This window comes from Festucalex cinctus, chromosome 11 (genome assembly GCF_051991245.1).
Source record: "Festucalex cinctus isolate MCC-2025b chromosome 11, RoL_Fcin_1.0, whole genome shotgun sequence".
Classification (NCBI taxonomy): Eukaryota; Metazoa; Chordata; class Actinopteri; order Syngnathiformes; family Syngnathidae; genus Festucalex; species Festucalex cinctus.
The window spans coordinates 10,678,455-10,695,369 of record NC_135421.1 but is presented as its reverse complement, the minus strand read 5'-3'; the positions used below and the strand labels follow the sequence as shown (position 1 = coordinate 10,695,369).

The 16,915-nt window shown below is 40.9% G+C and overlaps 1 protein-coding gene across 3 annotated transcripts in view; it reads left to right on the top strand.

Annotated features, from left to right (window-relative positions):
• kdm6a (lysine (K)-specific demethylase 6A) overlaps positions 1-16,915 on the top strand; it is a 48,439-nt gene that overhangs the window by 4,008 nt on the left and 27,516 nt on the right. For 2 of the 3 annotated variants that reach the window (XM_077537670.1, XM_077537668.1), the window contains exons 5-6: positions 405-463; positions 9,641-9,761. In XM_077537670.1, the coding sequence (XP_077393796.1) occupies positions 405-463; positions 9,641-9,761 (180 nt within the window). Of the gene's footprint in view, positions 1-404; positions 464-9,640; positions 9,762-15,087; positions 15,242-16,915 lie in introns of those variants that run through there. The other variant, XM_077537671.1, reaches the window with a different exon arrangement.

The window sequence follows — 16,915 nt, the reverse complement described above, 5'->3', positions numbered from 1 at the left end:
GCTCCCTAATTTCTGCACGGAGTGAGGAGGAAAAAAATAAAAAATGTTGCATCACTTTTGGGTTAGGGTGGTTTTAGGTTGGGTTCATTCAATCTTTGCGCATCTGAAGTCCTCCATTTGGTTAGTCTAGACCAGTGATTCTCAACCCTGGTCCTCAAGTACCCTCATCCGGCCTGTTTTGCATGTCTCCCACAGCCAACACAGCTGAGGATCGTTATCAGGCTTCGAACTTGCTGATTAGCTAATCGTTTGAAACACCTGTGTTGGCTGAGAGAGACATGAAAAAATAGGCGGGATAGGGGTACTCGAGGGCCGCCGTTTAAGAACCACTGGTCGAGACTAGCCCTGTGGGGGTTTAATAATGAACCATGCTGCAGATGTGAAACATTTTGTTTTTCCTCCAGAATGCTGCCTTTTTATATGGGCTCGGCTTGGTCTACTTCCATTACAACGCGTTTCAGTGGTAAGTACCAATTACTTTTTTCTTTTTGTCTATGAACCAGTGAATTAACCCTTGTATTTTAAAGTGGATGCTCGCCAGAAGAAATCAAATGCAAATCAATCTTGCCATATACATGTGTCTGGTCGGGTCAATCAGTGTCTTGTGAAGTGACGTGTTAGCGATTTCCAATGTGACGAGGTAACATGCTCGCAGCAAAGAAATTAACAGGTATGCTATCATTGCAGCGTTAAAGTCATAGGTAACATGTTGGCAGGGTCTGACCTTAACATAGCCTCATGACCCTGAAAATGTTCTGCCGAAAATTACCCAAAAGGGCATTTTTGGTTTCGACCTGGAAAGACTTTTATTACAGAATCAAACTGAAAAAGGACGTTTTGGTGACTCAAACAAAAACCATGACCAGCACATGCGGTTGTCTGGATGAAGGCCAACATATCTGCAGTCTGGACACACAGTACAGAGATTCTGTTGGAGGGAGGGCCTTCCATTATAACTGGCTGCCTTGACTGAGTACGAAAAAAAAAAAAAAAAAAAGCTTCGTTATGAATGGGCATCTAGGTTAGTCTCACGTTGCTAGCTTCAACTCGTTCAATTGCTACTAGCCTTACAAGATTGATAACTGCGGCAGTGGGCTCATGTCACTGGTGGCGAGGAACAAGGGCAGCATAATATTTTGTGTTTATTTTGGAACAGTGCATTTAATTTTTTAAATAAAAAAATATACTATTTTAATTGGGAGGTTTGTTCAAAAGCATTTGAATTATTTATATACACGTTCCACTTTCCCATGCACACTGCACAATCCTGTAATGTTTGACAGTAATGATCAAATATGACAATTCAGATACATTATTCAGTAAGGGGCATATTCTCCCGTTCACGCTTAAGTCAATTGCTTACGCGCCTTTTTATAGCCTAGTGTTGTCACTAACGACTTTAAAAATCAACTTGCCTATCAATTATTCCAACGATTAATCGACTAATACCCACCCCCCAATAAATAATAATAATAATAATAATAATAATGATAATACAATCAAAGCGGATTGTTTTGTTACAAACATAAGACATGTTGCGATGTAAATTTTCTTCCTTTTCAGTGTTAAGAGACCACAAACAAAACCCTAAGAAGCATCTTAGCTAGTAGTGGTGAATCGGAGTCCGTCAGTAATAAGTGTCCGTGCGGAACCGAAATATTTGTTCCGGGCGTCCCGGCAACGTCCAGGTGCTGCAGATGTTTTTTTTTTAATTATTAAAATAGCTTCGACACATGCGTTTTTGCCACATGCATTTTTGCATTGACCAAACCTTGGTCGACTTTTATTCCCAGCCCTACAATAGCCACCTTGGATAATTGTGATTGACTCAAGGGATTCTTCACAATATCAATCTGAGACTTCTTCACGGTGATTTTTCTCGGGAAAAGCGGGACATTCTGTACAATACTTTGAGTTGACTGGACGATGTGACATCTTGTGCACGTTTTGTTTTGACCAATCATGGCAACGGATGAAAATGTCACCTTTGGTCTCGTGACATTTTAGGAGGAAAAAAAAGCATGAACATCTTTACCAGATAAAAATGCACAAAGCGCCTCTTGCTGTTCAACATTCAACAAGGAAATGGTGAGTAACTCTGCCAGACCAGAATTAATTACAGCGTCCATCTTAGGTTTGTTTGTTTCCCCCGGCATCAGCACTTACTGGTTTCGTCGCAGCTTCATGTCCCGCCCTAAATGACGCCTGATTGGTCTGACCTAAAAAGGATCCGCGGGAGCAGTACAAGATGGATTCTCCTAGTGTTTGTGAACAAATACTGCGAGAATTCAGCTTGCTGGCAAGGTTAACACACTCTAAATACACAGTGATTCTCCCATCTCGGCTTGTGACACACCCATCTTGCCTAACTAGAAAACGTGTACTACCACCAAAGAGGCATGTTACGGTGAATAGCGCTGGGCGGTATATTCAATTTTGCCGAAGGTAGAGATTTTGACTCTACCATCTTACTGTGGAAGGACATGTTGACGTAATCGCATAGCGCATGTTGATGACATCATTATATGGCGCGTGTTGATGACGTCATCATATCTGCATCCCGGCCTTGCACACAGCTCACGCTCAGCGTAACAGTGGCATCAAGCACTGAATCCACGAGACGGAGTAATTGGTTAATTTGTTACAAACATAAGACATGTAGCGATGAGACCACAAACAAACCTTAAGAAGCTAGTTAGTAGTAGTGAATCGGAGTCCGTCAGCAATAAGTGTCCATGTGGAACCGAAATATTCGTTCCGGGTGTCCAAACCAAACCAACTTGGTCGACTTTTATTCCCAGCTCTAGACTAGTTGAAGTTCAACTGTATGGTAGAGGGTTTTTTTTTTATCTTTTGTTTTTATTGCGGTTTAGAATGTCTACAAAATGGCCAGTAGCAATTAACGAAAATGTTTAGAGTCCTGTTTATTTTAAAATGTGTGCGCAATGTACATTGTTGAAACGTCACTAGTGCTACGTAAATAATTTTGTGTTGTATTTGTTTAAGCGTTAATAAATACTAGATTGTCCTCGTTGAATATTTACTAATTCTCTCTGATTTTCTTTGTAAATAAAGTGGGCAGGGTTTGGCTAACTGACAATTCTGAACATCCGTGCGTTTTTTATACTTCTGCTATGCAACACAGTTCAAATGCTTCCTTTACACGGTAAAAACAAACGGTGTAATATATTGCTTTTTCCTGTGACTAGCAAAACAAGGCTCATTGTAATACTGTTGTAGTCAAACGACATTTCATCACATTTTAAAATCAAAATAATGCTCACAAATCATTACAACGGTCCAAAGTCCAATGCTTTTCAATGAGCGGAAAACTTCCTTTTACCGAGTTGACTGCCAATATGACTTGTGACTTGTTAAATGTGACATGAGCCGGGAATTGTCAATAGGCGTCATATTCTCACAAATTTGCAAAAATCGTGAGGGTGAAAAGACCTACAAATGTTGGTTGGCCTCAGCAAGAGTATCTGCATATTTAAAATATAACAGAGGGTTTTGATATATTGGTTTTACTTCCCCTTTAATGCATTGCTCGGGTATCGGATTGGGACTCTCGGCAGATAGTCAAAATCAATGACTTGGACTCAGGCTCACATGACAAAAAAAAAAATTGATCAGAACCTCCCTGCTTATCAGACAGCGACACATGGCAGGAGCATTGAGTGATTATGATGAATCTTCACAGCCCCATTCCCCGCCATGAATGTACAATTTACACGGAAGCCATCCCAGCTCTCTTGCGGCTCTAATACTTCATCCGATGGTGGAATATTGGTGGAATGCTTGCCCCCTCCACCTCCTGCACCATTGTGTGTCCTTGAATAGGCTATGTAAAAAGGGCTTTTGGTGCATCTCCCTGTTCTGTAACACCGAATTGAGGCAACTGCATGTTGTCACAGTAATTGCTAGGACGGTAATGGTGACAACGTTGCTATTTGCATGTTCAGTTTGTATGAATGTGAGTGGGGAATTCACAGTTAAAGAGATAAGTTGTCACATTTTGTAATCGTGAAATTCATGCCATACAATGACTAATCTCTAAATGCTCTAGCTTAACTCATTCACTCCCAGCCATTTTCACTGAAACAACCCCCTTCACTCCCGGCTGTTTTTCTGGATTTTGACTGATTTGACAGAATATTGTATTCTTTTGCTATTAAAGCATGCAACCTCCCAAAACAAAGATTAGAGTCTCTTCTTTCATCAGGGGAAAAAAAAAAAGAAAAAAAAAAGAGTTTTATCATTATTCACAAATCTGTTTAGAATTCTGGAGAAATGGCTTGTTTTCAACATGGCCGTGGTTGATCGCTTATACTCTGCTGCCGCCTGTTGGCCGTTTTTGTAATTAATACCATTGCTTCAGCCGTACTGTGCAATTGAGAGGCTGCATCAAAGCCTTCTGTATGCTCTTAGCATAAAAATAAAAAAAAAACACACAAAAAAATGAAAATTTTTAAAATAGCACATATTTATATTTTTAGGAGCAAATGAGTTAAAGACCAGCTTGGAAGTAAGGTAGGCCAACCATGTTTGTGAGTACCGTAATTGCTGGACTATAAGGCGCACTTGATTATAAGCCGCACCCTGGGCGTTTCTAAAGGAAAGGGCATTTTGTACATACATATAAGCCTCATGTGCCCACATTGAAACATGAGATATTTGCAAAGAAAGACGGTACACAGAGTTTTCAAAGGTTTAATAATATACCTTAGCTTTTCTTTCCAAACAGTGCCTGTGACGCGGCAGTAACACAGCAGCAATACGGTACTAGGGCTGGTTAAAAATAACATACCGGTAAAAGTCACTGAGACTGAGAATTCTTATATTTTCCATGATGAGTGTCCATGTTAATTTTAGTCATGCACAAAGCGCGAAGTTACATTAAACTTGTGTCTTCCTTGATACCTATATTCCACCTGTCTCACTCTAACCTTTTCTCCCCGAGCGCTCCTGGCGGCCGTAAAAAAAAATACATATATTAGTTGCATCGTATAAGCCGCAGCGTTGAAAATGTGTGAAAAAAGTCGCGGCTTATAGTCCGGCAATTACGGTAATAACAATGGCTAAAACCATCTTAAGCATATTTCCATTATTTATTTATTTATTTATTTATTTATTTATTAACACAACCCGACCAGGTTCTTGGTTTTACCCATAGCAACGCCCTTGACAAGGAACATGCTTTTCTTCGACAATCTTCAGATAGTTTCGGAAATGACGTCACACCGGGGAGTTGCGAGGGCAGTCGGCCATTGTACTGAATTGTTGATTGTCCCCTTTTATTATATGGTAAAATGACACAGCGTTTTGTGGCAATATACTGTTGTCAGTCAAAACAAAAGTCGTATGAGTGGCCAAAAGATAATAGGTCCCGTAAATGGACCTCCTTTCGTCTGCGTGGGAGCATTTCTGCTGACAGAATGCGGAGCAGTGCCAACATCTTGCTTATTCATAGGAAATACAGCCCTGGTGGCGGGCTTGCAGGCATGAGAACCCGAAAAGGCTCAACTGAAAGATGATGTAGTCCATTCTCATGCCTGCCACTCCGCAATAAGCGAAGTGCGCATCTCGAATTCAAGGTGCATTATGGGTAGCGGCGTGGTGCATTGTGGGTAGGCGAAACTACCAAACGGTCATTGAAAATGAATTTGATCCAATGGAATCGGCTCTGATAGAAACGTTTCAACCGCTGGAAAGTTGCTGTTTTTTTTTTTTTATTAACATGTATAACGTGGGAAGATGACTTGCAAGCTTTAAAGTGTATAGTTACGCAAAGATTGTCACCACTCTAATCTCCGCTATTCAAATTGATAGGGTAGTTGGTAGGCTCGTTTTTTGTTTTTTTTTTTTCCTCACGCATGCGCAAACTTAATGCACACTTCGCTTATTGGGGCCGGGTTTCCTGTATATCGCACAAGCGGCATAATTTCTGAGGAGCCGCACGGGAATGAGACTGACTCTGATATTACGACAATGACAAGAGAGGGAACCTGGCGTTTGATGAAGTAGCCCAGCTGTATGTTTCAGATACAGAAGATGAGGACTTTGTGGAATTTGTCGATGAGGATTGATCAAAAGACCATGACCATGAGTACATTGTTAAATACGTAAATAAAATACAACCAAACTCAGTTTTGCTTTGCTGCCTTTTTAAAAACACATGCTAGCAAGTGAAAGCATGCTACCATATGTTTTGAGCTACGAAAGTAACCATGCCCTTACCAATCTTCTAATCTCGATGGGTCTCGTCTCCACTCCATGTCAGGTCATCCGGGCACATTTTCAGCATCCTGATCAGCATCTGGCTCGTACATATATGACAATATGCAATATAACATGCCAACTTCCTCCTCTTCCTCCAACTCTTCTAGGACTTGTCTGGGATCTCCTCATTTAAGCTCGACATATCGCTTTCTGAATCTATTTTTGACAGGCTTTATATACTTTACGTATTGAGCTCAGCCTCTGACATTGTTGTCCCAGTGTGACGTATCACATCCGGGTTTGTCGGTGGCCCAGCTCTAACGTCGGAAAAAATTATTTTGTCAAATACACATATAAATTTATATGTGATGATATAAATTATTTTTTCATGCTTTATTTTTTGGACAGTGTTTATGTCACGTGTGATCCTTTTTGGCATTTTATGAAATTACTTCCAACTTGGTCTTTCATATAATAGCTTGCAACATGACTGTAACCCTCGTTCCACTTTTAGCTGCAGTCTTGTCTCACGCTTGGTGACACCAGTGAGCTTTCTCAGCATTCTCTTAGGGCTCTGCCAGCGTGGGAGGAGAGGGCGATAGCGAAGCATAGTGATGGAGGAGTAGGAGGGCTCATTGGAGAGAAGGTGGAGGGAATGGGAGCAATGAGTTCAAAACGTGTGCGTGCGTGTCTGTGCGCGCGCTGTTTATGTGAGCTGCCTGAGAGGGGTTTTGAGCTACCATGCAGTGGTTAATGTTAGAGCAACAAAAACCAGGGGCTTTATTTGGGCACTCCAGTACATATTTGTGCTCGTTTGTGTTGTTTTATTGTTATTGTAATGGTAATAGATGAAACGTTTCGTGCTGGTGTGCTGCCTTTTACAAATGTAGCGCTTCTGAAATTTATTTTTCTGCATTAGCCATTTACATGCCGAAACTTATAATTGGATCACTTAATTATTGAATTAAATAGAAAGAGTCCTCACATTATGACAGCTGCTTTCATAACCTGGCGATGTAACCTAAATATTCAATTGCAACTACGGGTGTTCTATACTGGGTTTCATGCTGCAGATTCCCATACCGTTCACATTCAATAGCTGTACAGCCAAATCACATGAAAGCTCCACATAGCAGCAAGTTTGTTTGATTTGATGCACGTCCATGCAGTGTAAGGAAAGGGGGAGGGGATGCTACACTGCACATAGGCCGGACTCTAGTTTGCTGAATCGGTAGTACGTGCTCTGGGTGAATTTTTATTATTTTTTTTAATCTTATGAACGGCAGTGAAAGGCATTTATCGGCATGCTGATATTAATGAATTAATACGAAGAAACACAAACCTTCAGTCAATGCCCCCAATACCTGTTTATGCTTTTGCAAATTGCATAAGTCAATAAAGTCCATTGTTTTCTCCTGTATGATTGAACCTCATGCTGTCGAGGCAAAAAAACGTCACTGATGATTTGGTATGCGCCAGCTTGTGACGCCATACTTTCCTCATCGCATGCAAATGTGTTGTTGGAAAATGTTTACCTGTGATTGCTTAGGCAGTGGATATTGTGCCGTGAACGGGCAACTCTCCTGTGAGTGTTATTTTGCCGTGAACTTAAAACTGGTCAAGATGGTGTGCAGCTGTGCATGGTATATCATTATTTTGAAAATGAATCAGGTTAAACTCTTTTGTCAGGGAATCAGATACCATTGATATTTGTACTGTTTATACTAAGGGTGTCACGATTTCGATTTTTTATCGAAATCGATCGAAATTACGTCACGATTTCGAGCATCGAAATAGAAGAGAGGACACACGATTCTATGCCCCCCCCCGCCCCCCCCCCCCCCCCCCCCGCGCCCGCCGCCACCGCCGCCACCGCCACCTCCCAGGAAAGCAAATGAGACGCAGCCATTCAGCTACTAGCTAACGGCACTTGTTAGCTGACTTCTCCTGCAGTCATGATGGCAAGCGCGGACAGACACAGCAATGGTGCTTCAAGCCGCTCCCGCTTCTCTCGTCACCAGTTTGGAAACATTTTGCGTTCCCGGTGAGTTATGTCGACAACGTTCACGTTGTCGATAAAAAGACCACAGTTGCAAGATATGCTATGTGCGCGTACTGTACTCGGCCACGGTGTTACGCCCGGCTCGTCAAGGGGAAGGGAAGTAACACAATAACAGAAAATATAGAGTAGATAAACACGGGTCGACTTTAACATCTGAGTAGTTTTAATAGAAATTTCAGGCAGGGGTTTGACAAGGGAGTGAAAGTGGAAGGTGAACAAATAATAACCGCATTTGACAGAACTGACAGAACGGAGGAGAAACAACAATAACCAATAGGGGTATAATACACGGATACACAATAGCGTCGCGCTGGCACAGTCGTCCAATCGGAGTGTCGCGCTGGCACAGTCGTCCAATCGGAGTGTCGCGCTGGCACAGTCCTCCAATCAGAGTGTCGCGCTGGCGCATTCAAACTGAAGTACCATTATACGGGCACCAGCCGACACAAACACACACATACATACTAGGGGAGCGGAGCCGGCGGCGAAAACAAGTGGGAAAACAACGGTCCAACCAACTATTTCATCCTCATTTACAGTGAAACTTCCACACACTTCAGCTCGCGCGAAACGCCAGATCCATAGGTCTATTTATAGCAGCAGACCTGCAGCCTTGGAAAACGCTGTATTCAAACATTTAATTAGTGTACTTGAACCACGCTACAGTATGCCCAGCAACTGTAAATGTTGGGATATAGTTTGTTCAGGCTGTATTTGTTCCATGACTTTGGATACAATATATTTTTTGTTGTTGTTGCACATTGCACATTATTTTAAGAGGAACGCACAGCACACTGTTGTAACCAAAAACAGTCAATAGATGGCAGGCACCCACTGTGACTTTTTGTTTTTGTTTTTTTATTTTTTATTTTACACTTCAGTAAGAACAAGACGGTTAACTTTATATTGTAAATAAATTCTTTGAATTTGATCATTCCTGCCTAATGTCAATTATCATATATTACATAAATTTACACAAAAATAATATGGAAATTGCATCACCTATATGTAGCCGATCTTTTGAAATAAGATTTACTGTACAATGAATAGAACCAATGATCATAGACTAGCCTTAGCCTACAGAAGCATATGCCTCTGTGTTATAAAGTGGGGGAGCGAAAAAAAAAAAAAAAAAAAAATCAAAAAAAAAAAAATCGAATCGTGACCCCAAAATCGAAATTTAAATCGAATCGTGGAGTTGGCGAATCGTGACACCCCTAGTTTATACACACTGCCTAATTGAATGAAGGACAATGAATTTTCAGTGGTGTTGCTTTAACAACAAGGTTATGTGAGAATATGATCATGCAACATGTTTACCATGAGTTCATAATAAACATGCATGATCTTTTGCAGGGCAATCAAGACATTTCAGGAGGTGCTCTACATTGACCCTAGTTTCTCCCGATCTAAAGAGATTCACCTGCGCCTGGGTCTCATGTTTAAAGTCAACACAGACCACGAGTCCAGTTTAAAGGTACAGCCACACTAAAGGTGCTGAATATTATTGTCACTTTTTTTACTGACCACTGTCACCTCTGGCCTAAAGCGTAACTGCAGCCTCTGTGTCAAGGTCGTGCATGGTGCACGTGCGAGTATGTGCGCTTGAATAAACTCTTTAGTTTTGTTTCGTGTTTTTTTTTTTTTTTTTTTTTTTAAGACTGAGCTGGGGTTTTTGTTTTTTTTCTTTTTTGTTTTCTTTAGTTTCCATCCTAATTGTGTCATACGCTCGCTAAGACAACACTATATGTCTGCGGGGATGAGCATGACGTTACTCTCCGCCACTCCACCTCTCCGCCCAACCACGAAACCGTGGAGTGTTTGTCTCTTTGGCTGCGTTCAGACTGGCAGCCCAAATCCGATTTTAGCCTATCCGGATTGAAAGTGGATGGCTTTTTTTTTATAGTCTGAACAGTCACAAAGCACATGAAATCTGATTTTTGTGGGACGGATTGAAACCACATGCAGGAGGTAGCGTCATATCCGATTTGGACATGATGCGTCTCAGTCTGATCAGCTCGAAACACTCAAAACGTATTTGACTGTGACGTCACTCTACGCTCCAAAAGCCAAATGTTCCCGCGCTGTCAAACGCCTTGACGGCTCCACTGCCCCGCCGACTCCTCTTACGCACCACCGGAAATACAATGACAGTTTACGTTACTTGCACTGAAGCCGGTCTTGTGACCCCATCAGTTTTTCACATGCACCAGTGTAGAGCCCTGACACTTGCTAAAAACAGTCTGGACAGTCAGAACTAAAAATCAGATTTGAGGAAGAATCCAATGGGATTCAGATATGCCTCCAGTCTGAACACAGCCTTTTTACTCGTATGGGCATTGGTGGAGCATACACGATGTGGAGAAGTCTTTCACAATAACACTTTAAGCTCCACAATGCACCTTTAAATTTACACAGATTTTTTGCTATCCTTGCATCAAGCAACCTGCAACAGTTTTTATTTTTAGAATTGTTGCACTTAAAAGAAATAGTTTTTGTTTTTGACGGTATACAGTCTTCACGTCTGGTTATATGATAAAAACATGGAGGCCTGGTGTGCAGTCCCAGAGGCCTTTGTCCAACCTCGTCACACCCCCCAGATTGACCAAAACTGTTTGATCACGTGTCTCGTCTAGCTGAGCGAAGCCCCTGTCACCTTCTTCTGGCAACTGAGTAACGAGACGTCCAGACAGTCACTGAGAGCAGTCTAGATGCATCCCTTTGGGAACTACCTGCTATCCGATCTCAGGCCTGATATTCTCCTCTGCAAAATCACCAGTCACGACCAAGAGAATAGACACAGGATAGGCACAGTATGTGCATAGGACTTAACAGGAAAAGTCACTAGTTGGACCACCATTGGACTTGGCACTGAGTCTGGATCTACAATTTGAGTGCAACAAATACTGTCATTGTCTTCTTGGATTCAGATTATTTAAATGCAGTTGCTGCAGGTTTGATATAGTGTTGTTGCAATACCAACATTTTGATATTGATACTATACTTGCATATAGTACCTCGGCTCTAATGCAACTTAAACGATACTATGGCAAAAACTTTGAAATAAGTAAAACACAATGAAATAATAGCTGACAGCTAAACAACTTAAAATTCTTTTTACTGGTAATAATTCCTAAAAGCACATAACGGTTAATGTTAGACACTGTAACACTAACTCATTTGTGTTAACACATTTAGCATGGCAACATTACTGAACCCTATATCTATCCAGTACTGTACAAAAGTATTGGGCAGACAAATCATTTGTTGTTTTAGATACATTGTATTGATTATATACAGTATCCCATAAGTTATCGGAGTTTATAAATGTTAACCGGTACCTTGAGGTTGTGTAAAAGGTGGACTGTATAATGGTACATATTTGTGTGTGCTGGTTTTGCCGCAATTCCCCCACTAAGGAATGGTAGTCAATTGTTTCGATGTATGTTTTTTGGCGCGCCGGGTATAGAGGATACCAGTACATTGAAGATCGTAAGTATAATACTGTATTTGAGTACAGAGAGAATAAAATTAGACAAAGTGTATTTCCGCTCGTCACGCCCTGTGTGTCAGACATGGAGGCTGAGAAAGCAGGGTTCCAATCTGTCCTGGAAAACCTGGAAAATGATTGTCCAGTTTTCCAGTCATGGAAAACGAGAGGAAAATGTCAGTGCCTCACTAGCCATGAACCTCGCCGCACATCACTGATGATCAGGCTGAGCCCTTTAATCATTAGACTTCATATCTAGCACACGATGTATGCCCAGCTCAACTGAACCAGGATGAAATGGGAGCTGTAAAATGCAGCGTCTTCATTTCTGCTTTGTTCCACACCGTAAAATTACAGGAGGCACACTTGCACTTACTATTACTATTGCTTTGTCTGCAAAGCCTTGCCTTTAATTAGAAGCTCCTATTCAATATAGTAACACAGGGAGATAGCGCATAACATTGTCTGTGCAAACGCCTTGGCTGCACTTTATCGAGCCATGCATTTTTCCACGTACTGCATCCCCTTGTTCAGCTTTGGATGCTGCCGTCTCTTGAATGCTGGCTCTATGCCAGAATCACACATCTTCACCTCAAACATGCACGCACGTGCACACACTGCGACTGATCCACCTACCCAGCCTAGCACATAGGATATGAGTACATGAATGGAAACGAGACAATAGGAAAAGGGGTGCACGATGCCATTTTCACCCGATACGATAAACCAGGGATGTCAAACTCATATTAGCTCAGGGGCCGCATGGAGGAAAATATATTACTAAGTGGGCCGAATCAGTAAAATAATGGTATATAACTTAAAAATAATTGTCGTCAATTATACGCATATTTTTCCGATTTTTGGGCCAGCCCTAAATTACGGAGCTCAACTGTAATCTATTGTTTAATTAACACAAATGCAAATGAAACGCGCCAACACTTTGCCTGTATGAGTTCCGGACGTGTTAAATCTACCTGTTTTGCATATATATAGTTCCAGAATGCATTGTGTGGCACAGTTAATGAAGTTATAAGGACGTTAATCCCTGTCATATGTATTTGTGTTACCAGTAATTGAATTTTGCATCATATTTAACACGTTTATGTTGGTCTATGATTAAAAAACAAAAACAAAAAAAAGAACTTTTTATTTTTTTTATTTTTTTTTTAAGCAAACCATAACTTGAAGTTGTGTGTAAAATAATGACTTCCACGGTGATTCCGTGTACAAGTTACATTACTCATCTGAGGACTGCTTGTAAAATTACAAATGTATATATTTGATTGTGGCTGGCTGATTAATTAGTCCGACATTACAATTTTTTATTTATTTTTTTTACTTTACAAAGTAATCTCGCGGGCCGGATTAAACCCCTTTGCGGGCCTGATGCGGCCCGCAGGCCGTATGTTTGACACTACTGCGATAAACCAATAATTTAGAAAGCGTCGAAGCCGATAACAGATAAGCCGGTAATTTTTTTACAAAATTAACTTGAATACAAATATAATTTCAAGTCCTACTCTAAGTGTAACATGTACAAATACATTGAAATATTGTGCAAAGCACCATGAAGCTGAATTGTATTATCTCTGTTTCAAAGACAACCAGTAACTCATTTTGACTTCGCAAAAACAAAACAGTTATGTTTTAAAAATGTGACAACGCAAAACTACAAGGGTAACGTTTGGGGAGACATAGTAAAGAAAGCCCACATTGGTGACTGCCATGTCGCCATGATGTATCTTCTGTCAACACAAGGTCGTGCGCATTATGACGTCCAACTATGTGACACTGCCATAGGAGAAGGGAGGGGTTGAGAAGTGGGGCACAACTTGAGCCACAACCACAACAGATGGACCAACGTGGCATGTCTATTATTATCGTCAGAATCGTTTATTATTTGGTTTATCTGTACAGGGTTGGGGAATCCAGATCCAGAGAGAACAAATCCTGGAACAGTTTGACTTGAGCCACAGGTGCTTCTATGAACTTGTTTACCTGCCAGTTGAGTAGAAGCCCTGTAGCTAAAGCCAATCTGTGGCAGTGTTTTTACTTTCTGGACCTGAATTCCCCAACCCTGTATCTGTATAACATCAAATTGGTTGATAATTGCCTATAATTATCGTCAGATTTCTTTATTATATGGTTTATCTGTTTGAAGTCAAATTAGTCAATAATTGCCGTTTTATCGTAGTTTTCTAGATGGTGGTAAGAGAAGAAATTCAAGGATAACTAATTTGGTGCTTCTACAGCTGAGAAAGGTCATTTGCGAGTGTTTCAGTATTGTGTTGATGGCTTGTTACGTCTGTTATTAGCTTTATTTGGTAGGTTTTATTCCTGTTTTTGTACACATTTTCATATTTGTAACCACTCTCAAGATAATGTTGATCAACTTTGTGAACAGAGAAATTTGATTTAGATCTTTTATGACTGCTACGTTAGCTTTTATGACTGCTACGTTAGCTTTTCATGCTCGCTAACTGCTGTCTGGGCATAGTACATCAAATGTATATGGTGGTTTTCTGGACACTCAAAGACCCTTTAGTTACAGTACATAAAAAGCAAATGATAATAAGATAACAGTAAGATGGGGAGTGGAGTGTATAGGAGCCAGTGTCCATGCCGCGGACAGAACACAGATACGATATGCTCAGACGAGAGCTAGCCATCTTACTGGTTAGCTAGTTGTGCAAAAAGATGGTGGAGGTCCCAACCATCAAGTGCTACAGTAAGTGCACCAAGACAGGCGAAAGCCTTCAGAGGTCTGCCTTCAATCACGGTATCTGGATGGATCCTGGCAAAAATGATCCATTTAAAACTAAAAAGAACAAAAATCAAATAGAGACGCTGCATTCAAAATGTGCTGGTGCACTCTGCTTCTGGAATGGTGATGTAATTTAGGTTTTGTTTTCCAGAATATTTTATGTTGCCTTACTCAAAGCCTTGTGTTTTGTTGGTGTGAATGCTTGTGTGTTATTTGAGTTATTTGTATTAGCGGTTGTGGCAGCAAATGTAAAGAATGAGATACATGAGGTGCATCGTTTACTGTTTGGGTAAAGATGGTGTTGAAAGAGTACCGGGAATTTATTTTTAACTGTAAAAAAATAAAAATAAAAAAAGAGGTGCCACAGGAGCTGGTGTAGCTGCTTTGAGGTATTATTGTGTCATCTCTTTCTCTCTCTGCACCGACCACTGCAGCTGTCTGCTGAATAGTAATCACTGACACCAGAGTAGATGAGAAGAGGAGGAGGAGGAGGGAGCAAAGGAAAGTAAGACAGCAGTGAGCAAAAGAGAGAGTGGGAGAGAGAAAGGCAAAAGATATGAGGAGGGAGGTGGAATGTCAAGCTAACAGTCAGTGCCGCATTATCAGCCAAAGTGTGAAGGAGGAGGAAGGTGAGGACGGGAGGGAGATGCAGGAGAATGCGTGAGGGCTTCCAGGAGGAGGCTGATGAGCCGCCGTAACATAGGTAACACTTCTGTGCATGTCTGATTGTGACAAGTGATATTCTGAGTCTCTTTTGAGGCAATTTATTTAAAGCTGGAGTGCGCACGAATCTGTGTGCATGTGCTATGCGCCGCCGGCCCTCATGCATACTGGTTGATGTTGATTGTCTATGTAGCTGTCACTGCTTCCTAAACATCTTAGGGCCTTATTGTGCATACATTCCTTCGTATTTCAATATCAGCGATTCATAATGTAAATTTGAATCTTGTGTTGACATCAAGCCAGCACAAGCTATCCTCATGATATCTCCAACTGACCCAGATAGAGCACCACACTTGCATTGTCTCTATTGCAGTGGTGGGCAGCCTACGGCACGTGGGCCATGTATGGGCCCCCTAGAACATTTATTTGATGCTGATGCTGAGCATTTGATGACGATTAATGCTGTGAGCAGGGATTAACAGGCCCTTGTTTTACCACTACACCAAAGTTGGCTGGGTGGATTTTTTTTTTTCACGACTAATTATCAAACTTCGGCGAAATTCTACAACCCACGCACTATGGGCAAAAATCCAAAACTCGACTATCACTAGTATACTTGGTTCAATTGTTTTTACGGCGGGGTGAACATCCAAGGAGGGGAGTTTAAGTTCAACCACTTGAACCAAAATGGCTGACTTTCATATTTTTTTTTTTTTTTATAAGAGCTCAGAATTGTTCATTCGGTAGTCTTACCGATTCAACGTCTTATCATCATTGCTCCTTTTTTTTTTTTTTTTTTTTTGTATGTGTGCGTGCGTTTGCGTGCGTGCGTCTGTGCGCGTGCGTGCAAATACGTATCAATTTATACTCATTAATTCACCTAAAACCTGATAAAAATCCCATTACCCTTCACCTTAACCAGTAGGGGTGTGAATTGCCTAGTACCTGACGATTCGATTCGTATCACGATTCACAGGTCACGATTCGATTCGATACCGATTAATCCCGATACGAATTTATAAGTCGATTGTTGCGATTTTTTTCCATTCAAATTTAGAAAATACTAATCAGTAAGCTTGTAGAGTGTAAGATTTATATGAAAATGTATTATTTATTTATCTGAAATTTCAGTCTTATAGAGGTTGTAATCTGTTTCATGTTTGAACAGCATTAAAATAAAATATTAAGGCTTAATGTTCCGTTCATATAACATTCTTCCATGCTCAAGGTGTGAATCCTAAAAAAAAAAATAAAAAATAAAAAAAAAAATCGATTCTGCCGATTATTGAATCGATTCGAGAATCGCGCGATGTAGTATCGCGATATATCGCCGAATCGATTTTTTTTTTAACACCCCTATTAACCAGGTACTTCAGAGTCTCGCCAGAGTCGTGAGGTTCAAATGGTCAGGAGACCAGAGAAAAGGTCAGAAAAAATAAAGAGAAAAGAAAGATAAATCAAAGTGAAATCCAGCACCGACCAAACACTTCCTGCCTTCCCCATGGTTACAAAATAAATGTCTTACGCCAACCCCGGAAGCCTCTGAATTCCAACAAATTAACGAGATCTCAAGAGACCAGAGGAAAAACTAAAGAGAGGAAGGAGGGAAGGATCGATGAGGCAGAGTGAGATCCATAGAAGCCAGTACATGGCTGACTTTCTTTTATGCATGTGTTTCCACTCGTAGGTGCCTAAACAAATCTGCATCAAGCAT